Source organism: Oreochromis aureus, linkage group 20 (assembly GCF_013358895.1).
Source record: "Oreochromis aureus strain Israel breed Guangdong linkage group 20, ZZ_aureus, whole genome shotgun sequence".
Classification (NCBI taxonomy): Eukaryota; Metazoa; Chordata; class Actinopteri; order Cichliformes; family Cichlidae; genus Oreochromis; species Oreochromis aureus.
The window spans coordinates 17162549-17185140 of record NC_052961.1 but is presented as its reverse complement, the minus strand read 5'-3'; the positions used below and the strand labels follow the sequence as shown (position 1 = coordinate 17185140).

General features: G+C 39.8%; 1 protein-coding gene across 1 annotated transcript in view; it reads left to right on the top strand.

The window, feature by feature from the left end:
• The window catches only part of LOC116322632 (deoxynucleoside triphosphate triphosphohydrolase SAMHD1-like), an 83217-nt gene extending 62130 nt beyond the window's left edge, over positions 1-21087 (top strand). Inside the window, exons 14-17 of the mRNA XM_039604234.1 lie at positions 20021-20086; positions 20241-20345; positions 20438-20566; positions 20737-21087. Of these exons, the coding sequence (XP_039460168.1) occupies positions 20021-20086; positions 20241-20345; positions 20438-20566; positions 20737-20760 (324 nt within the window). The 3' untranslated portion in view covers positions 20761-21087. The remainder of the gene's footprint in view (positions 1-20020; positions 20087-20240; positions 20346-20437; positions 20567-20736) is intronic.
• The last annotated feature ends 1505 nt before the right edge of the window (positions 21088-22592 follow it).

Here is a 22592-nt window from a genome sequence, read left to right as displayed (position 1 = left end):
AGTACTAGCCAAATTACACTGTATGATATCAACTTCCCTGAAATGGATTAGGCCTGTCAAAACAAAGTGATATGCAGATGTTATTTACAATATAAAGGCATGCGCACACCTAAACCGTGATAACCACATCAAACATGATAATTTTGTTGAATCAGTCAAAGATAGTCATAGTCAAAGATCCTTAAGTTCGATTTTAGAACTTTAGGACTCAGTTTTGCCATCCGTGCTATCTGGACCAGAGCCATAGACCGCTCTGATCTGGGCTTCACTGTCAAGAATGCCACTGTTAGCCTAGCAATGTTATAGGGACACTCTTGAAATGCCCGTCCTTCCTTACGAGTCAGCAACCACATAAATATGCCCATTAAAGTCGATAACAAACCACACCATACCAGCCCTTAAAGTGCTCACTGAAATGGTTTTGATATATTTCTGCTCAATGAATTCGCCAAAATACCTAAAGTTAGTGAAAACTGTTTAAGTAGCTGATAGCCACTGCTAGCAGTAGCTACCTGTACTTAGCATGTAACGTTAGTTACAATCTTCACAAGAAAATTTAAGTCTGCAGAGACAGTTGCAAAAAATCTGTCCCTAAATAATTTATACCGTGCGAAGAACACATTATAAATAACAATATTACATAAACATGACCTGGTCATCTGAGGTTGGAAAGGTAGGTAGAAGAGTTTGAAGATGGAAAGATGGCTACTGGCTAGCTTACCTTTGAGGGTGTTTGCACTCCAGGCGCCTGGTGAAGGTTGAGGTACTCCCGGCTGTCTCGGTCAAGGAGACTTTGCAAAATCTGCATTTTGCCGAATGCTTCTTTTTTGCATTTGCCGAAAACTGTTTGTGTTCTATGAATGCAAACTTTATGACAGACGAAGTCGCTGACATTTCTGTAACTTACTGACGTGGTTTGCTGCTCAATCTAACGGGTTGCATTTAGTTGTGTTTGAAGAGCACGAAAGGCGAAATAATAATATGCCACAATATGGAGGGATTTGAGCATAGCTGAGCCACTGTGTGCCACTGTGTGAGAGCTGAGCAGCAAAAGGAAATTAAGTGAGGAGCCTGACTTAAAATTCCTGAATTAAAATTCTTGCTGATGCTACAGCAATAGGACAGTTTTTATGAAAAATACCTTTAAGTCAACAGACCCTGAATCGACAAAAAGCCCTGAGAGTAGGGATGGGTATCGTTTAGGTTTTATCCGATACCGGTGCCAAACTGGTACTTTTGAAACGGTGCTGGTGCTTAAACGGTGCTCAAACCAGTGCTTAAAGAATGGAGAACACAAAATTGGTCCAAAAACCTCCCATGTTCAGCTGTTTTTTTTGTAAAAGATAACAATGTTAGCCTTTTCTGCAACTATAGGGCATATATGGTATCACTCTTGGCTGGAAGCAGTGCTTAAACAATGGAAAAAACACAAACTTTGTCCAAAACCTCTGATGTTTAACTGTTTTCCACTTTTCTTTGGTCATTTTAGCCTTTTGGCCAGGGTGAAGGGAGTATCTGCCATTAAACAAGAAGACAGCCGCATGTAACTACGACGGTGTTTGCTAGTTCACCTTACATGCATTAATGTAATAATGTGGTTAGCGTACTCAACGTTAATTACACACGAACAACATGAAGCTACTCACGCAGAGGAGAACGGCTGCTGCTGCCATCATCATCCGTCATCATTTCTGCTAAGCTGACAGGGCTAGGGGCCAGGACTCTCCTCTTCAGGTTTTTGGGGATGCTGCTAACTCCGGGTCCGATAACAGGCACCACACCCGCAGTAGATGTGCACGGTGTGAGGTCTCGCAGCAAGCTATCAAACACGGCGCATTTCTCGGCTTTAAAAAAACGCTATGCGTCGCCAGGTGTTTCATCAGGTTTGAGGTGTTACCTCCTTTGACAGTATCACAGTATCAGCTTAAAGCACTTGTTGCAGGCTGCTGAGTTTGCATCTTTGCTGTGAAGTACAGCCAGACTTTTGATCGCTTCGCCTTGGGCATTTTTAATCTGTAGCTCTGCTCTAAAAGAACGTGCGTACCTGGCCCCGCCTACTATCCTCGGAAACGTAAAATGATTGGCTAGAATTGGCTCAGGAAAAAAAAAGCACCGAAATAAAGCACTGAAATGTGCGCTGCTTTTCGGTCTGGTTACTACCGTTTATGTCAGAACCGGTGCCACCCATCCCTACCTGAGAGTGATCCCACAGCTGAGGATTATTTTGGGATTTGTTTTACCTGTAGAGTGAAACCATTCCGAGAGCAAGATTACTCTGTTGGACCAGGAGAGTATGTCTTGACAGGAGGTGCTAGCTGGTCCACGTAATGACGCTTAAAGCCAGCCTGACATTTTATATACACCTCCATTGTTATATAGGCTGCCCTCACCAAGCTAAAATTGCCAACAGTGTTTGCAGTGCAACATTATTAGTATTAAATAATATTCAAGTCATTTTTTGCTTTTTATATTTGAGCTAGCTATTGCAATTCAAAGAACCATGTTTACTATTCTGACCTTGGCTTTTCAAAGCTGGACAGATCACTGGTTACTTTTGCAGTACTGCCTACTGTCTATTGTTTTTCTGTTTTTTTGAAAGGCTAAGAAAAGGTTACAGAATACTGAAAGAGGGAGGCTAGTAGCTGAGCAGGTTGAGACTAGAGGAAAATAAACTTAAAAGTACCAAAAGCCTTTTCTTAAGATTGTTTATCATGTTTGTACTAGGCCTGTAGAAATATGATAAAGGCAATTGGATTTGGAAGCCATCCAATGTGCACTGATGCATTTTTGATATATTTAGGCCAGAAAAATTAAGGCCTTTTATTACTTTTCCAAACATATTTTGAGTCCCGAGACTCGGGTGTTTGATGTCATTTTTTTGGTCATAGGTTTTCCATTTTCCTTTCTAATACATTCACAATTATTTCTAATAACAGGATTATGAATACTTGATTGAAAATAAATAATGATCCTACATACAGGTTTCACAGCAGTGATGTAACACTGAGAAGAATGTAATCAAGAGGAGGGAAAGTGCCACATCCACAAACAGAGAGACAGAAAAACAGGATGAGAGCAAAGGGTGGAGGAGAATCATAAAACACTAAACAAATATACCTTTATATAGAAAGAGGAACTTGATGACATGTGAAGACTGTTCAATCGCCATAGCCAAGGTAATTAAAACAGACTATATTACATTTTAGGTTTTTTAATGGCACTTTTAGTCTCATTACATTTTTTATATTAGGTTATATTGGGTTAAGGCAAACTAATCTAGTGGTTACGGTTCTGTCGTTGCAATTATTTCCCATTTTCAAAGGTAGGAGTTTCCTGACAAACATTATTTCTGCTTCAAAGCAGAAGTGGCCTCACAATGGATCTCATTAACTAATAAATCAACTGAAATGTCCTTACAACACCTACTAAAGAAGTGCACACTCAAACCTGGCAACTGATTCATGAAGCATGAGCAGTGACCAGTTTTCCTCACAATAACTGCAGAAGAGGAGACAAGAAATCCGGTCTCAAGAAACAGAGGATCATTGTTTTTTGTTCCTTGTCTCTACAGGGATCACTCCAAAACATGTTAATTGTAATTATTGATAGCCTGGTATAATAAATGCCATTTATAAGAATTGTGCAAGGTCTGTCTGCATCATTGTTTCACAAAATAGGATTATCAAGTACTGATGATAGCAAAAATAGACAACATATGTCAGATTGTTTTGAAACCTGTTTTTGTGTTTAGAGGAAGACCAATAACACTGAGGTTTATATATTCAAATGTATACCTTCAGTTGAATTGACTGTCCAAGCACATGTGTAAATACCTTTCAGTTCAAATGGGCCTGCACTGCACTTGCTCCATTTTCGAAACAAAATAGTTTTGAAACATTTGTAACTTCATCCTACAATTTAAACTACTTTGTACCTGAACTGTCCATCCTCAAGATGTTTATCTACAAGCTTGCAAAAAGTGAGGGGTAAGTCTTCTTTTTTTTTTCACTGAACATCCTTTTTTAAAATTAGGCTATACTGGGTTAAGGCAAACTAATCTAGTGGTTACTATTCTGTCCTTGCAATGTTTTCCCACTTTCAAAGGGGTTCCCAAAGCAGAAGTGGTCTGACAATGGATCTCATTAGCTAATAAATCAATTGAAATGTCCTTACAACACCTACTAAAGAAGTGCACACTTAAACTTAGCATTGGGTTTATGAAGCCTGTGCAGTGACCAGTTTTGCTCACAATAACTGTAGAAGAGGAGACAAATAATCCAGTCTCAAGAAACAGAGGAGCATCATGTCATGATGCTGTCACCTCAGTGGTTACCATTTCTTGATTTTATTGAGCACATAACAACAACAAATAAGTATGGGATATCACGCCCCCGCGTGTGCTGGCTTAAGAAACCTTTATTCATTGTTTTAAGGCTTATGACCTGTGGTGTGCACGGGCTTGCCTGCACATTTACCCCTGTCATCACAGTCATCCCTCAGTTTGGTACCTGCTCTTCACCAAGCCAAGCTGCACTGTGGGGCAACATTGTGTTGTACCGCATTCCTTTCCTTCAGGGAACAGAAGTTATAGATATAACTGTTCATTCCCTTTCAGTTGATTCACTCAGTGCAACACATATACACACCCTGCAGAGCAGCCACCGAACTCGAGTTAGACCACAAGCACCTTTGTGTGTGGTAGACCCAGTGGAAAGGACAGCATAAGCCACTGAAGAGGCTGTAATGTCCAAACGATAGAACTGCACAAAAGTGTGTGGTGATGCCCAACTAGCCGCAGCACAAATATCAACTATGGGAACCCCTTTAAAAAGAGCCCATGAGGTTGCCATTCCCCTGGTAGAATGAGCTCTCATGCCCCTGGGAGAAAAAGGAAGACCCTTGGTCCTTTACAAAAGTGAGATAGCTTCTATAATCAAGTGAGACAGAGCTCTACCTCTGGCCGGATTAGCGAAATAGACAAACAACTGGTCACAGAAACACACGTTCTGAGTGCTCTTAATGTAGCACAAGATAAAGTCAACAAACAATAAGTTCATAGTAAATATGCAGATTTGAACAAATGGGTTTTAAGTTAAGATTTAAACTGGGGGAGAGAAGTTCCACAGCCTGGGAGCAGAGCAGCTAAAAGCTCTGCTTCCCATGGTGCTGAGGCAGAAAGAAGGCACAGCAAGCTGGATAGAAGAAGAAGATCAAAGTGAGCGGGCACAAGAGGTAGTGCTTAACAGATCAGAAAGGTAAGGAGGTGCAAGGTTATGAAGGGCCTTGAAGGTGAGCAGAAGAAGTTTGTATATTATCTGGAATTTCACTGCAAGCCTGTGAAGTTCCTGAAGAATGGGGATGATGTGCTGGTAGGAGGGGCTTCTGGTGATAACGCGAGCAGCAGAGTTCTGAACCATTTAAAGCTTATGGAGGGAGTTTTGGGGGAGACCATGCAAGAGAGAATTACAACAGTCAATGCAGGAGGTAACGAGACTATGGACAAGAATGGACATAGACTGGGTGCACAGAGAAGGACATAATCTGTTAATGTTGCGTAGATGAAAATAGGCAGAACGGGTGAGATTATTGATGTGAGATTTATAGGATAGTGAACTGTCTAGGGTGAAACCAAGGCTCTTAACCTGAGGTAAAGGGAAAACTGTGGAGTTATCGATAGTGAGTGAGAAATGATTTGCCTTCAAAAGGTTGGATTTAGTGCCAATAATTAGGATTTTATCCTCATTGAGCTTTAGAAAAGTAGAGCTGAACCAGGATTTTAATTCGCATAAGCATTCTGTAAGGGAAGAAGGTAGGAGGGAGGAATCAGGTCTGCAGGAGAGATATGACTGGGTGTCGTCAGCAAAACAGTTAAAGTAAAGATCAAATTTACGGAAAATGATACCAAGAAGGAGGATGTATATTATGAAGAGAAGAGGGCCTAAGACTGAGCCTTGGGGTACACCAGAAGTGACTGGAAAAAGAAAATTGGCATAAAGTAAGTTTATCCATGTTAAAAGAAGTTGCATTGTTCACTCAGTTAATTTAGTATGTTTCTGCTATGCTTTATGATTTGGGGGGGGTTTTTTTTTTTTTTTTACTCTTTAGGCATCGCAGTGTCCGTCTTACAATCTACAATACTATGAAGAAGCACCTTGGCATCAAAGATTTGGTACAGTATCAAAAATATTCAAAAGTATTGTAACTATCCATGTAAAATAAAATATCCTTAAAATTTCTTCTTGGGAAAATACATTATTTTAATTTAAACAAGTTGCCATTAACGTAGTAGAAGGCATGATACTAGAAGATCATTAGACTAGCATTAGCCTCAATGCTTACTTACCACTGTTTGAAAAAAAATGAATTAAATATAAAAAACTAAGACCTGCTACCTGTACTTGGATAAGAGTTTTAAATAGTTTTATTCTTTTTTTCTCTTCTTGTAATTTTTTGTCTTATTCTTTGTTCCTCACACAGGTGTTTAATGATCCCATCGATGGCCACATCGAGTTGCACCCACTTGTTGTCAAAAACATAGACACCCCTTAGTTCCAGAGACTACGAAACATCAAGCAACTTGGGGGGTGTATTTTGTTTATCCAAGAGCATCCCACAACCGCTTTGAACACTCTACTGGGTATGTCAACAGGTTTGCAGAGACACCAGTATACATGTTTTTCAGTGTGTTGCATGGTGAACTTTGTCTTTCCGTGTTTGTATGTGTGTACTATACAGGGTGGGATACTTAGCAGGAGAGCTTGCTAAAGCCCTCAAGGTGAAATAGCCAGAACTTGATATCAGTGAACGAGATGTCCTCTGTGTGCAAATTGCAGGTCTTTGCCATGACCTGGGTAAGTAATACCCACATTTTCTCTATTACAAATATTATATGCTACAGATGGTAATTGTAAAAATTAAGTGAAACTGTTCTCATATTGTGAATAATATGTTAAGCTTGGCCTTTATTTGTTAGGACTACCATATTTTCCGCACTATAAGGCACACTTAAAATTCTTTAATTTTCTCAAAAATCGGCAGTGCGCCTTATTATCTGGTGCACCTTATCTATGAATTCTGGCTCTGTTTACTGACCTCAAACCGATTTTATGTGGTACACGGCGCTCAAAAATCTGTCAAAAAATGTTTTAGTAGGACTTTGCTAAGCTACGAAGCCGCACCGCTGGATGGATTGTCTGAGCATTATGGCTACCATAGTCAGGAGCCTCACGGCTCATAGTAATCTGGGTCCAAAACTCCGTCCGCGTCAGGTCCCAAACGAACACTGTGTAAATTCTTTCATCTTTCATAAAATGATCAGTGTTGCTGCTTTACCAGGTCTAACAATTAAGTTTAACATCCAGGCATCCATGAAAACAGAATTTATTAAATTTAACGGAGTTAGAAGTTAGCAGAAAGTTAGCTTGCTAGTTTCGCTAGTTACCTAAACATGATATACCATGTTCTGACTGAGAGATTGCTGGGAAAAAATAAAATGTACAGCTCTGCTATCACTTCCAACATGAATGAAGACAGACAACTACACAGCAGTGACGTTTGTAGGGTTACTGAAGTTGGACTAGCTGGTATATAATGCTGTGCTAGTGATCGCTAGCGACACAGAGATGTTAGCATAACAAACCATAACACGGGCCCAAAACTCCGTCCGCTTCAGGTCCCAAAATCAAACGAACACTGCGGCATCACTGAGAGTTAAAAACGTTCTAAATTCTTTAATCTTTAATAAAATGATCAGCGTTGCTGCTTTACCAGGTGTAACAATTAAGTTTAACATCCAGGCATCCATGAAAACAGAATTTATTAAATTTAACAGAGTTAGAAGTTAGTAGGAAGTTAGCAGAAAGTTAGCAGGAAGTTAGCTCGCTGGCTTTGCTAGTTACCTAAACATGATATATCATGTTCTGACGGAGAGGTTTCTGGAAAAAATATAAAACGTACAGCTCTGCTATCACTTCCAACATGAATGAAGACAGAAAACTACACAATAGTGACGTTTGTAGGGTTACTGAAGTTGGGCTACATGGTATATAGTGCTATGCTAGTGATCGCTAGCGACACAGCTATGTTAGTATACCACAGCGTAACACAGTGAACGTGGAGAACGAACGCTAACTTTTTTCCACTTGATAAAAGTTCCCGATGTTTTTTTTGACAAATGCAATCGCATGGAAAATTGCTGTAAATGGACCAAACTTCAGTAGAGGAGAACAACTGAGATAATCCAGCCACAATATGAGATTAGTCATTAACAGTGTTGGGTAAGTTACTTTAAATTAGTAACTTAGTTACATTACTAGTTACTTCTCTAAAAAGTAACTCAGTTACTTCAAGTTAGTCGTTACTTTCAAAGTAACTAGTTACTAGGAAAGTAACTTTGGTTTTACTCAGAATTCTCTTGTTAATGTGTTGCTTCCGTAACTGGATACCCAGCAAGATTGCCAGTCTTCTAGCTTGCTTACTTGCCACAAGTGCACTGTGCCACCTACCAATAGAAAGGAAAAAATAATGTGCACATTTCCACGAGAAAATCCCACGCCTGGACCGTCGTTGACCGCCGCCATGATTCTAGCCTGCTTTTTACATCCAACACAAAAACTGCAGTTGTGGTGCTTTTGATTGTACTCAGAACTTGGAAATTCTGCCTTCTGAATAGGAAGATGTGGTAGGTAACACCAGACTGCAGATGAGCTGCATACAGGGCTGGACTGGGACAAAAAAAAATCGTCCCGGCATTTTGACTAGAGACCGCCCACCATTATAGGAAAAATCATAAAGCCTTTGAATGAAAATAAACACTGTTGTGACAGTGATGTACACTCCCAGATAGCAAGGAAACATTGAAACAATGTTGAGTCAATATCAGGCGACGTCATTGAATCAACGTTGAAGTGTGACGTTGACCCAACGTCACTCTTGCACCCATTTTTAACGTTGAAACAACGTCAGGTTTTGATGTTGAATCAATGTTGAAACCTGACATTGATTCGACGTTATATTTTCTAACACTGTTGACATTGAAACAATGTCAGATTCTGATATTGAAACACTGTTGAGCTATGGTATTGATTTTCCACCTCTTTCGTACAGTTGCTTTTTATTGAAAAAAAAAACAAAAAAGGTCAATAGACATGTATCATTTGCAAAATACTTTATTAAAAGACAAAGTTTCCTATTTACATTTCTATGTTTCACGTCACTTTTTATTATTTACTCCGGGATGGGGATGGATGATGTCACCCGTACGATCTGGAGCATATCTGAGCCATTTCTGGACTGCTTGAGCAAAGACCAACTCAGACATAGAGTTCGCCCCTACCTGTTGCGCCAGGCCATCTAGGACAAAAATAGACACACACACAAAAAAAACAAAGACAAAAAAAGGGAATTAGAGCACATGAATAAGCTCTTGTTAATTGTCTTCAGCAGGGAGAAAGTATGTAAACTCCTAGGCTGATAAACATGAAAGTCACCAGGAGGAAATCAGCAAACTGCCGCATTTGATTCCCAAAGAGCTATAAGCTGAAAATGTGATGTCTTAGCATGGTGTGCCGTGTATCCTTTAAAAAAAAAAAAAAAAAAACATGGGTCCTCGGGCTGTACAAAGTGTACAACCCGAGGACAAAACAAGTCAAGACCAAAGACTCCATCTCCAGATTAACCGGACATGAAAATCTTGTTATTAAGAAAGACAAAGTAATATAGCAAAAACAGACATAGGAAATGTGAAACGCACCCAGCACATCAATTGATCCCTTTATTGTTCACTTTAGGCTCATAAAACTACAATAAATGTTAAAACTTACCAAATATGCATCTGCACAGCGCTGTCTCTTTCAATGCCCTTTTTGCTTTGTCTGGTCCTTGGTTTTTTTTTCCCCTGCCCAGTTGAGTACAGAGGCCAGCTCCTTTGTAATGGCATAAACCATTTCACGGTGGACTCACACCTCCAGTGTGGTCCAGCAGCACCAATCAACGCATAGCGTCTCACCTATAGACACATTTTATGAGATGGAATTAGCGTGTCTCATGTCTTAAATGTGTATGCAAGTGCTTGTGTGTTTACTTCATGTAATTGATGATAGAAACATGTCATTTAGTTTTCCCTAAAGCCTGATTTTCAAGTCATACAAAGAATAAACCAAAGTATTGGCAGTACAATGTATTTCTATTCCCTTTGTTGGATATTCATTTGTTAGTTCTTGTAACTGCTAAAAGTGTTTACTAGTTTTTGCCTGTCACATATATTTGTTATACCATGTAAACTGTGAAATTCCAAGATTTTCAAACTTGCCTTGTAATAGTGGCCTCACAGAGTCTCTGGAATCTGCAGAAAGAAAAAAATCACAACAAGATGACATTCAGGAGTATAAATTGGGGTTTTTTTAGATAAGAGTACAATGACATTGTGATGCAGCTTTAAAAGCTTTTTAAAAAGCATACCATCTATAGGGAAGACATCAGACTCTGCATGCTGGCGAGATCGCAAAGCTGTGTCGGTTTGTGCCGGAGTGGCGAAAGGTGCGGAAGCTGGGCGGGGCATTATGATGGTTGCTATCAGTGGGCTGGGGGCAGACTGCGGACTGGTGAGGGCTGTTTAGAAAAGATAATTTTTAAGTATTTAAGAATACAGACAACTTGTCAAAAAAGTTTCCTCGTGTCAGACACAGATATGTACACAGACACTAGACAGTATTTTATTACCTGGTATTTTCACCGAGGGGCCTGGGAAACCGTTTTTTTGTAGGCTGCTCATCCTCTGAGTCCGTATATGTGTACAGGGCATTTGGTCTAAAGAAAAGAAATTAAAAACGGTCTTAAGTAATTGTAAATATGCTTTTGGCATATTGTTTCCTAAAGTTAGTTTGATTTCTAACAACACACACAGGAAACAGATGTGCAAGAAGGTACAGTATACAATGAATTTTTGAAGTGCACAAGTGTACACTGCTTTGCATTTTAAAAAGTTTACAAACTTCCACTTTTGGACTATATAATGTGGTGATATTGCAGTATGCAAGCACCACAGATATGTATAAAAAGACAAGATCATAAATTCTTAACAATCAAAGATATGTTTGTGAATAAAAGGGTTTTACTTGTGCTTTCTTTTAAGACTGGTCTGGGTTTCTTCTTCGGACTGAAGGTCAGGCGTATCACAGCGTTCACGTGGATATCTCTGAAGACTGCGTTCTGCTTCGTGTAATGTGCCTGGAAATACAAATACAATGTACGGCCAGACATACATTACGTGTGGACAAAAGGTGCAAACGCATAGAAAAATCAGCGGTTTCAAAAATACGCTGGTGCGTGTGGGCGTAGCCTTATTCATTATTCAAGGCACAAGCGGAAAGTCATGTACACGCAACGTGACAGTCACGTGGGCATGCTGCGTGAGCATTCAAACTGAGTCTAAAGTTTTCGTGTGCGAATTGAAGCGGGTGCTCTCCAATCATCAAAAGTAAGAAAGTCATTGAACACGTTTATACAGTTAACTTTACGTTTATCAATCATATATCACAGATTTAGAATTTTTGTAGTACTAAGCAACTACAGAGCGAAAGTCTGGGTCAAGCGCCGAGGCGGCGGCAAGAACAAAGGAAACCTCGGCGTTAAAGCTTTGTAAGGAATATAACGAAGAAATTATGAAACGAAAATGTTTTCTTTGTTGATATACTTTGTTCGCAGTGCAATTTATTTGTTGCCAGATTGTAAGAAGTAGACACAATTTCCGGCTCGTAAATAACAGTAAAAACTCGTTAATGTACAACATTAACGAGTTTTTACTGTTATTCAAATGCAAACATGGAAATAACGAGTAGGGGAAAAAATAATTCATTCTTACCTTATACTAATCGTGGTGCAGGCCAGTGCAGTGCATGACCTGATGCCTTCTCCGGTCAATTCCGCTGAGAGTAAATCAAATGTCCCGCTCTACTGTAGAAGACAATGATTACCTGGGGGATGTACCAATGTGAGAGGGTGCTGCGGAATAGTCCAAGTGATCGCTGCTTTAATTTCCGGTCAACTATACATAAATTGCACGTGAGACACGATTTTTTAAAGCTGGTGAACTAGACCAAGTCATTGATAACAAGTGAACAATAAATCTACTTTCTCTGGTACTTTATACCCGATCAGTTGCAATGCAATTTAATGCTCAACTACAAATCGATGGTTTTGATGGTGACCGGGCCGAATGATCGTCAACTATAAATAGACGTTTTCTCATTGTTGTTGTTGTCACCTGGTCGACTATAAATAGATCAAATATCAATGACAAAAAAAACAACAGTGAATCAACATCGTTACAACGTCCCTATAGTAAGACCGTCGGTTTACCACAGTATTTCAATGTTGTTACAACATTGGCATTTCAACCCGACCATATACGACGGTTCGGATGAAAAATCAACATAGATTCAATGTCGTCTTGCTATCTGGGCTGTTCTGATGGTATATATGTATCAATCTATCAATTGTTTGTTGTAAGACTCAGATAATTATTTTTTTAAAAGCGAGACATTTTAAATGAGAATAATAAAGAAAACTATTTCCTTGTCCCCCCTTTCCTGTTAATGCCCTACATGGACCCCGGCAAAATTTGCTAGACCCGCCCCTGCACAGTTACCAGCTGTCAGCTACTTAGAAAAGGATGCTGGTGTTATTTGTCTCTCAGAAACAGCTCATAACTTCCCTTCAACTCATTCATGTCACCTAAAAGGTAAACCTGTTTCTCCATCACCTGTTCAGCTCTGATGATTCAGTAAGGACATCTCCTGGTTTCATCTGCATGTTTCCTCTCACCAGATAACCAAACCGATATCATGACCAGCAGCTTTACAGCTGTGGCTCCAACAAACATCAGCTAATACTAGAAATTAATATTAAATAAATTCTAACAACAGCTGATCAAGCTTAAACGTGCTGCTGTTGTTTAACGCGACATCCGCTGGTTTCCTCTTTCTGGCGCAAAGTGGGCGATAAATAAACAAGAGAAAAAAGCCGATCAGCTGATCATTGATCAGTTTCGTGATTGAAGTAGAAACAGGAGAGGATGGGAGAGAATGAGAGATGAAGAGGCAGCTGTGCAGCTTCAGCTTTGTGTCTTTTTCATTGTAGCTGAAGTCCGGGACAAACTGTGTTCCTTTTCACCTCAGTACGAAACGCGTAATATTTTCTCTGAATACGAGACGATTCTGTTTTTTACTGGACGGTTGGCAACTCTAATAATTAACCGTATGAACAAAATAAAGTTCAACATCAGTAACATAGCACCCACCCAGCTGTATAGAAACTCCGTCATGCTAGCTAGCACGCAGTACGAAAATGTCAGCATACCGAAAATAAACTCCACCTAAACTTGGTTTATATCTGACTCAGATAGACTGCAGGTCATAACTTCTTACCTGAAGTTCAGTTCACCTGACACTCGGACCGGCGGCGCTTGGTCTCTCCTCTTGCCTCCTTTTCCTTCATCCACCTGCTGGCTTCCACCACTTGCTAATGTTATTGAATCTGTGGAAGCTCCGCGATATCCACCACACGCAGTAACGAGTAATGAGCCTATCTAAATCCCAGTAACGAGTAACGCGTTCCTGGTTTTGGCATAATAACTAGTTACCGTGCTCGTTACCACAATAATAACGTAGTTACTGTAACGCGTTACTTAATAACGCGTTAGTCCCAACACTGGTCATTAATGTAAGATAAGATAACCTTTATTAGTCCCACGTGGGAAATTTGTTTTGTTACAGCAGAAAGTGGACAGTGCAAAGTTATATAGCAAATATTAGAAAAGCACTGGAACAACATAGCAGCTACCAGAGAATTCAACATTAATGAATCAATGGTACGGAAGTGGAGGAAGCAAGAGGAATGAGTTGAGTAAAGTTTGACTTATCTGACTGTTTTGTTTGATTTAATGCGCTTTATAATCCGGTGCGCCTTATGTATGAAAACAGACCTGGTTGTTGACAGTGCGCCCTATATTCCCGTGCGCCTTATGGTCCCAAAAATATGGTAACAAATAAAGTCTCAAACCAGGGATGTCAAACTCATTTTAGTTCAGGGGCCACATGGAGAAAAGTCTATTCTCAAGTGGCCTGGACTGGTGAAATCATGGTATATATAACTTAAAAACAACAACTTCAGATTGATTGTTTTCTTTGTTTTAATACGGTCAACATAAAAAAAAGTAAGTATGTTCAAAAAAGTACAAGCACAACATAGCTATTAATCATAAAACACCTCAAGTTATTTGAAAATTCTGAGGACAAAAAACACACAAACACACAGTGCCTCAGTGATTCACAGAACTGTTTCACAGATCTCTGAACTATATCAGACACTTTACCCTACCGCCTACTGGTGTTGGCCAGAGGGGCTGATGGCGCGATATGGCAGCCTCGCCTCTGTCAGTCTGCCCCAGGGCAGCTGTGGCTACAACAGTAGCTTGCCTCCACCAGTGTGTGAATGTGAGAGTGAATGAATAGTGGCATTGTAAAGCACTTTGGGTGCCTTGAAAAGCGCTATATGAAATCCAATCCATTATTATTATTATTATTATCAGGGTATCATTTCTCAGGCAGAAATGTAGATAAAAATAATGAAATGCTGTTCCCAAAACAAATACAAGAACCACAGAGTCAAGAATAGGTTAAATATATAAGTCAAAAATAATCAATTAGAAACAGTAGCACATCAACATAAAAACCTATAAACATAAAGCTGGAGCCTGAGGACAGTGTGTCCAAAAGCACAACATAGCTATTAATTACAAAACACCTCAAGTTATTTGAAAATTCTGAGGACAAAGAACACACAAACACACAGTGCCTCAGTGATTCACAGAAGTATATCACAGATCACAGAACTATATCAGGGTGTCTCATGCAGCACTTTCAGTGGGGTTGCATAGTTTATTTGACTCCTGATACCTGGCATCTTTTTCACCAGCTCACATCCTGAGTGGCAGCCAACTTCAGGATGTGATTTAAGTGCTTGTGCATGAGCCTTGAGCGCAGTTTTGTTTTATTTATGCTCATTGCAGAGAAAACTCAGTCACAACGATATGTAGTTCCGAACATGCACAACAGTTTTGGAGCAAGGGCTGTCAAATTGGGGTAACCTGGCATGAGATTCTGATAAGATAAGATAAAATAAGATAAGATATGATGGCAGGGATAACTCATTAGGTAGAGTGGTAGCCCCATGAACAGAAAGTCGGGGTTCGATTTCCCTAAAACAGCTACCCTGAGGTACCCCTGAGCAAGGTACCGTCCCTACACACTGCTCCCCGGGCTCCCATTGGCTGCCCACTGCTTAAACTGAGTGAATGGGTTAAATGCAGAGAGGAATTTCCCCACGGGGATCAATAAATTATACATTATTACAATATTATTATTAAGAACTTAATCATAGCGAAGCTGCTGTTGGATAAAATTAAATAAATATGCCTAATTATTGGTTGGCTTAATGTGATCATGCTTGCTGTGTGTTTTCTGCACTGAATAAATCCTTTTCTTCACCCTCCCACTTTTCCCCTTTCTCAATTCTAGAAAAGAGAGGAACCGAAAATGTCGGGGGTAAGAATGAGAACAGCTCATAAAACAAGATTAACAAAACAATAATAATACCTCACATGTTATTATGCTTCACAAGATGAAGGAAAGTTTAAAAAAAAATACTTACCTAATTTACCTACTCAACATTAATGAATTACCTACTTACCTACTTACGTATTACTTACCTAATTTTGTCTAACTGCATCGATTGGTATTACTAGATAATAAGCCAAAAGATCATTGTGTAGGCAGGAAAGCTGCTGTTAAAAACTGTCTTATCTTGTCACATCCCTGAATTCAGATTACACTTCATAACTCTGATGTCTTGGTATTAATAATAACCTTTATTTATAGATATATAGAATGCAAAAGAGGATGGTGGCAATGACAGTCGAACTCCAGTCGATCTGAACATGTGAAAGATTCAGATATCACGTTTTTGTGTGACTGTAGGGATTTTAATATAGGTGGTTTGAATCAGAAAATGTATGTAGTTTGGGTATTTTCCATTTTTTCCATTCTTTAATTTAAATATTAGCTATACGATTTAGTCTAGATATGAAATGTTATCAAAACATTACATTCTGAATGACTTTTAATCAGTTTTTTTGATTGATAATAACTGATACTAACTACTTCCTTCAACATGTATCAATATAAAATAAACTCTTGATAATCTAAAATTAATTATTTAGTGTAGTGTTCCGGCTACATATTGCACGTTTTCACTAGAATCAAACTAAATAGAACGCCTAGTTTCTCGATACATGCAATTTTGGGTACTGTTGTGACTTGCTCATTGTGTGAAAATTCATTGTTTCATGTCATTGCTAAATGAAAATCTACAGAAGTTAAAATCTTTCAGCTGTTTTCCTGTTCCAATTTGTTTACTGCTGATTTCTGGTAAATTCAAGTATTAAATTCAGTTATTTGTATTCTTTAACAGCCAAGAAAGACACAGCTCAAAGTGGTCTAACTCAAAAATGATCTTTAATTTTACATTCTCCGGAAACAGAGACACACAGAAACACCAGCTCAAGTCTGGGGGATCAGGAGCCATGCCTCGCTATATATTTTGCAGCACGTCACACATAGTTTCACCCTCTGTCTGCTCCTCATATGCTGCCAAAACATGCAGTTTCCGGTCAGCCTGCGAACTAGACACAAAGCTGGCCCTCTCTTATACATAAAACAATATAATCAGCAAATAAGCACTAAAAATATATATTGAATACATGACACAAGATAAAGCTCTTTTTCTCTTATGTTTTGTGTCACCGTGAAGTTCTTACAACATAACATTTGTCACAATGTCCCTCCCTCCGGTTCTGCCTGAAAAAAGGTAACCAGAATGCGCCATGAGCAATGGCACGGTGTAAAACTAACTTGAAACTTTAACCACTTAAGAATAAATTATGAAAATTTATATTTTAAGCGTATTCATCTTCTCTAATAAAATGAACCTAACACCATCTGTAAAGAATCCATACTAACACAAAGCCAACTAAGAAACTGGGGAATGATAAAGCTAGATAAAGATAAAGGTCCCTGCTCAGGGAGGTTGATGTGGTCTGCTCTCAGATCCACTAGCCACTGAGCGTTGCTGTTATGGGTTGCGTCTTTCTCCTTCTCCTATATGCTATAGATATCACTGAGCTACTTGTTGTTTCGCCATCAATGTGGATGTTGGGTATCGAAGATTTCATAGGTCCCTCATCCTATTCATGTAAACCCTTCTGCCAGGGTTACTTGCATAGTAGCATGCCAACAGCGCCCTATTTTTGTCTCTTGCCCACCGATCCCTTATTGTTACAGTAGCTGACGCGGACCTTGTTGATCCGGGCAACATCCGAGCCGGCATGACGTCGTATTTATCTCTCTTGCTCATGTATGCGGTAGGCTCACTTAGCATGGGGGGGGGGGGTCTAGTCCTGGGACCCTTACCGGATACAGACGCCCCAGGCGGGAATCCAACTTGCGACCCTAAGGCGTGTAGTGTTTGTAATTTTTTTGTAACTATGATTAAAAGCTACACTTTAGCTGTCAGCAGTGGCTCATGGTCAAAGCAGCTGTTCATTTTACCTGAATCCTTGAATCTCTCCCTTCTCCATCTATTTTCTCACCACGTGAATTTCACCTTCCTTGTCCCTTCCTCACCTCTCCACAGCTGGTGATGTTGACTGTGCAGCAGCTAAAATGTCGGTTAATTTGACACATTTTGCTACATCTGGTTTTTTTAGTTTATTTTTATTGTTTTCTCTTGGGTGTGGACCAAAGCAACTGCACTGAGACCCTTCAGCCCCTTTTCCATTAGACCCTCTAATGACTCATCGAGTGACCCCACTGACCAGCCAATTGGTGGCATGTAGTCTGACCACATCACATTTTAATACCTGTTCAGATCACTTGGAAAACTGGCCAAGCAGGCACCATTTTAGTACCAGGTACCGGGTACTGTGAGTGAGTCGCTCCAATTAGGTACTAATGGAAATGGGGCTTTTGGAGAAGGTGGTCCTGGTCCAGTTACAAATAAACCTCAGAGCAGTTCGTTTAGGGCACAGGTGTCGACCTCCAGGCCTCGAGGGCCGGTGTCCTGCAGGTTTTAGATCTCACCCTGGGTCAACACACCTGAATCACATCATTAGTTCATTACCAGGCCTCTGGAGAACTTCAAGACATGTTGAAGAGGTCATTTAGCAATTTGTATCAGCTGTGTTGGATCAAGGACACATGTAAAACCTGCAGGACACCGGCCCTCGAGGCCTGGAGTTCGACACCTGTGGTTTAGGGTAACATAATTCAAACTCGATCCCAACAGACTACTAGGTGTGCATTGAAAGTTTGAGAAAAAAACATTACATGTTTAGATTTACATTCAAAAAAGGCAGAAAGATTACTGTAGATGTGCAAAGTTCTGTACAGGCTAGCAACTCGTTGTGAAATGAATAGAAATTGTCCATGTTCTCCAGTAGTCCAGAATATAGCACCTTCTTCCTGTATTTCCTTCAGGAACTACCTGCATACTCGTGCCACATCAGGATGGGTATTGTCATGCACCAGGAGGAATCCAGGACCCGCTGCACCAGCGTTGGGTCCTGAGACCTGTTGCATAACATGTAGAAGTTTGTGTCTCTCTATGGATATGGCTCCCCAAACTATCACTGATAAACCCCCAAACTGATCATGATAAAACAATGTTACAGGCAGCATAACATTTTCCTTCTCCAGACCCTTTCACAGTTGTCTCATGTGTTCAGCCCTCATCTGTGAAAAGTGCAGGGCACCAATGGCAGACTTCCCATTTCTGGTATTCTATGGCAAATGCCAGTTGGGGTACACAGTGCTGGGCAGTGAGCACAGGGCCCACTAGATGGATATTATGGCGCCTCGGGCTACTCACATGAACTCTGTTCCTGATTGTTTGATCACAGGCATCCGTACCACTGGCATGCTGGAGGTCATTTTGTAGCTCTGGCAGTGCTCATCTGGTCCCCTGGCACAAAAAGAGCAGATACTGGTCCTGTTGATGGGTTAAATATCTCCTATGGCCCTGGATAATCTTCTGCTCTTGAGACTGTGCTGGCAGACACAGCAAACCATCTGGCAATGTATTAGTAGTGACACTGACCCTTGTCTAAAGCAAAACTAGTGAAAAACAGTCAGCAAAGATAAGGATGACCCTATCCCAGCTACCATAGGGTGTGAGGCAGGGTATACCCTGGACAGAACACCAGCGTGACGCAGGGCTAACACAAAGAGACAGACAACGATTCACACCTACAGGCAATTTAGATTCCCCACTTAACCTAACCCCACTAATTACATGTCTTTGTACTGTGGGAGGAAGCTGAAGTACTCAAAGAGAACCCACAAGGAGAACATGTAAACTCCACACAGAAATGCCAGATGGTGAAGTTGAACTCAGGACCTTCTTGCTCTGAGGGAACAGTGGTAATCCCCACGGTGCTGCCCGATTTTTAGTTATTGTAGTTTTTTGACCCACTATTTGAGAAAGAGTTAAACTAAATTTTTGTAGTGGATTTTGATTGAAACCATTTCAATCCATAGGTTCATGGTCACCTGCATACTAGCTTATTAGCCCAGTTTAACCTGCAGTTAGGCAAACTTTTTGTTGCAAGGAAAACATTTTTTATTGGAAAATGAAAAATAATCATGCCCAAGCTGCAATGTTTGAATAAACAAAATGATCACACTTTTTTGGTAATATCAGGTTGATTACAATATTTGTGTTGTGTGACTGGTCTGAAGAGAGAGAGAGAGAGAGAGAGAGATATGTTGATGTGACTCTTCTCTCCCTTTCTCAGCTCAAGAAAGAAGACCAAGAGGAAATAAAAGTAAGAGTGAAAAGTGATCATAAAAAGAGATTAGCAAAACAATGATAATATCAAACAGCACATGTTCTCTCCTCTATCTGTCAGAAGATGAAGGACAGCTTGGAAAATGAACTGGTTAAAGTTATTTCAAAAGACAGCTTTGAAATTACTGTGAGTTTTTATTCTAATTGTACTCAGTAATAAATATTCCTAAAATCTTGGTTTTTGCTTTGTTGTTTTAGTTAAATTGTGTTGCCAACCTGCACTGAGTCATAATGTACATGCGAACATAAACACAGGCTGGTCTGTCACACTCCTCTTTTAGGTTGTCACTTTGGACTATGGGATGAAAAACAAGGACCCCATCAATACCACATATTTCTACACTAAGGCTAACCCTACTGAAGCATTCAAGATTCCCAGAGAACAGGTCAGAACTACTGCATGTCTTTGCATGAGCTGTGTGTTCTTTCTGTAGATGTCTCTGTAAAACAGCTTTTATGTTACTGTCCTTGTTGTCAGGTGTCCAAGCTTCTCCCAGTGTGCTTTGCTGAGAAGATCCTTAGAGTTTACTGTAAGAACTCAGCCAGTCTGAGAGATGCTAAGTTCTGCTTTCAAAGATGGTATCACGAAAATGACTTTCTAACTGAGGTAACACTTTATTCTGTTGGGTGGCAGTGACAGGCATTACCATGTTACAAGCAATGCGATGAGAACATAAACAAGAAAGCTGCAGTTAAACCTGCATATTCTGTCAGAGCCCTGAGTTCACATAACACTTTTGTACTAATGAACTTGTCTGTGTCGTTATATATCTGCAGGATCGAGACAGAGCAACTCCATGAAATGAAGATGTGAAACACTGAGAAATTAGATTTTTTGTGTTACTTCAGAGATTTAAAAACAGGTAAATCAGCAAACTAAAGTGGTTTGATGAATAAAATATTTATGACACATTTTCACTATAATCAAACTATATAGCTCAACCTGGCCAAAGGTTTAGATAAAGGCTGCTGCTGTGATTTGCTCATTGTGTGAAAAATCATTATTTATTATATAACAGGTCTCTAGATGAAAATTTTACCAAAGGATAACAGAATCTTTCTGCTGTTTCATCTTTAGATTTGTTTACTGCTGGTTTCTGATCAATTCAAAATAAAGTTTCTTTTCTCTTTGTGTGTTATTTTTAAGTAAAAGCTCCTAGAACATAAGAACATATGATACAAATACTATATTTTTAAAAAATTGCAGAGATTTCACTATGCTACTCATACTTGCTGGTTACTGTTGGAAAAAGCATCCAGAATGCAAAACCTAATGTAGCCGGGTGGCAAAAGCTCTCATTATGAAATCCCAGTCATGAATCAGACATAATAGACACTTATAGCAATTCACATTGTGTGTGATTTTTCAGCGTTCCCTACTGGGGTAAGTAGTTTGGGTAATAAGTCTTATTGTTCAAAGAGATAAAGCCCATGTGCTGTTAGCCCCTTTGCCACAGCTGAGGTTCAGAGAAGATTGAAACCTTTGTAAACTTTGTAAGAATGTAAAGATTACAATAACTGTGTCGAAGGCTGCACAGTGTCACAGGACAGAAGCTGTTGGCACAATTTAGATGGTTGTGCTCCAACTTACTAGCAAACCAGGTGCACTGCAGTCACAAAGTTCAGAAGAATCTTTAAAACACATGTATTAGACCCCCTGTGTTTGTGTAACATGTTTTTGTTGTAAAATTCACAAGTTCCAATGTTTTATGGCTGGAGTTCACTTATAAGCTACTGGCCAGAGCTAGTGAATGCCAGGTCCTGGATCAGTAAAGCGTGTGGTGCTGACTATTGAATGAAACATGAAAATTAACATGCAAAGTCAAGACTGCCACAACCATCAGAGTGTCTTGGTAAAAAAAAAAAAAATAACTTCAGAGGCAACCTGACTAGGATGGATCCTTCCCAGGAAACAAAATGTAGGATAAAGCACTGATGGGAGACCTGCATGCCAGCTGCTGGCTCTGCTTTCACTGCTCTGAGATCAGTTATGATTTGCCCTTGGAGTGTAAACACAGCTAGCATTAGCATATAAACAAGCTTCAGGGATTTTTGAGTTTCTGTTTGATAATTACCTTGACCAACAGGTGTGATGTAGAGAAGATGGAAGGTGAAAAAAGTTGTTATATAACTCATTTAGTACATTAGCAAGGATAGCTGACAATGATGGAGAGGGGACGGCAGCTCGGAACATGTCTGATCTAATAAACAGGCTGAACAGATGCAGGCTCAGCAGCACATTCAGATTAGCTTCTATTAGAATGTCTGAATATAATATGTTTAACTGCTTTGCCAGCGCTCCACTTCCCTGTATACAGTGGCTTGCAAAAGTATTCGGCCCCCTTGAACTTTTCCACATTTTGTCACATTACAGCCACAAACATGAATCAATTTTATTGGAATTCCACGTGAAAGACCAATACAAAGTGGTGTACACGTGAGAAGTGGAATGAAAATCATACATGATTCCAAACATTTTTACAAATAAATAACTGCAAAGTGGGGTGTGCGTAATTATTCAGCCCCTGAGTCAATACTTTGTAGAACCACCTTTTGCTGCAATTACAGCTGCCAGTCTTTTAGGGTATGTCTCTACCAGCTTTGGACATCTAGCGACTGAAATTCTTGCTCAT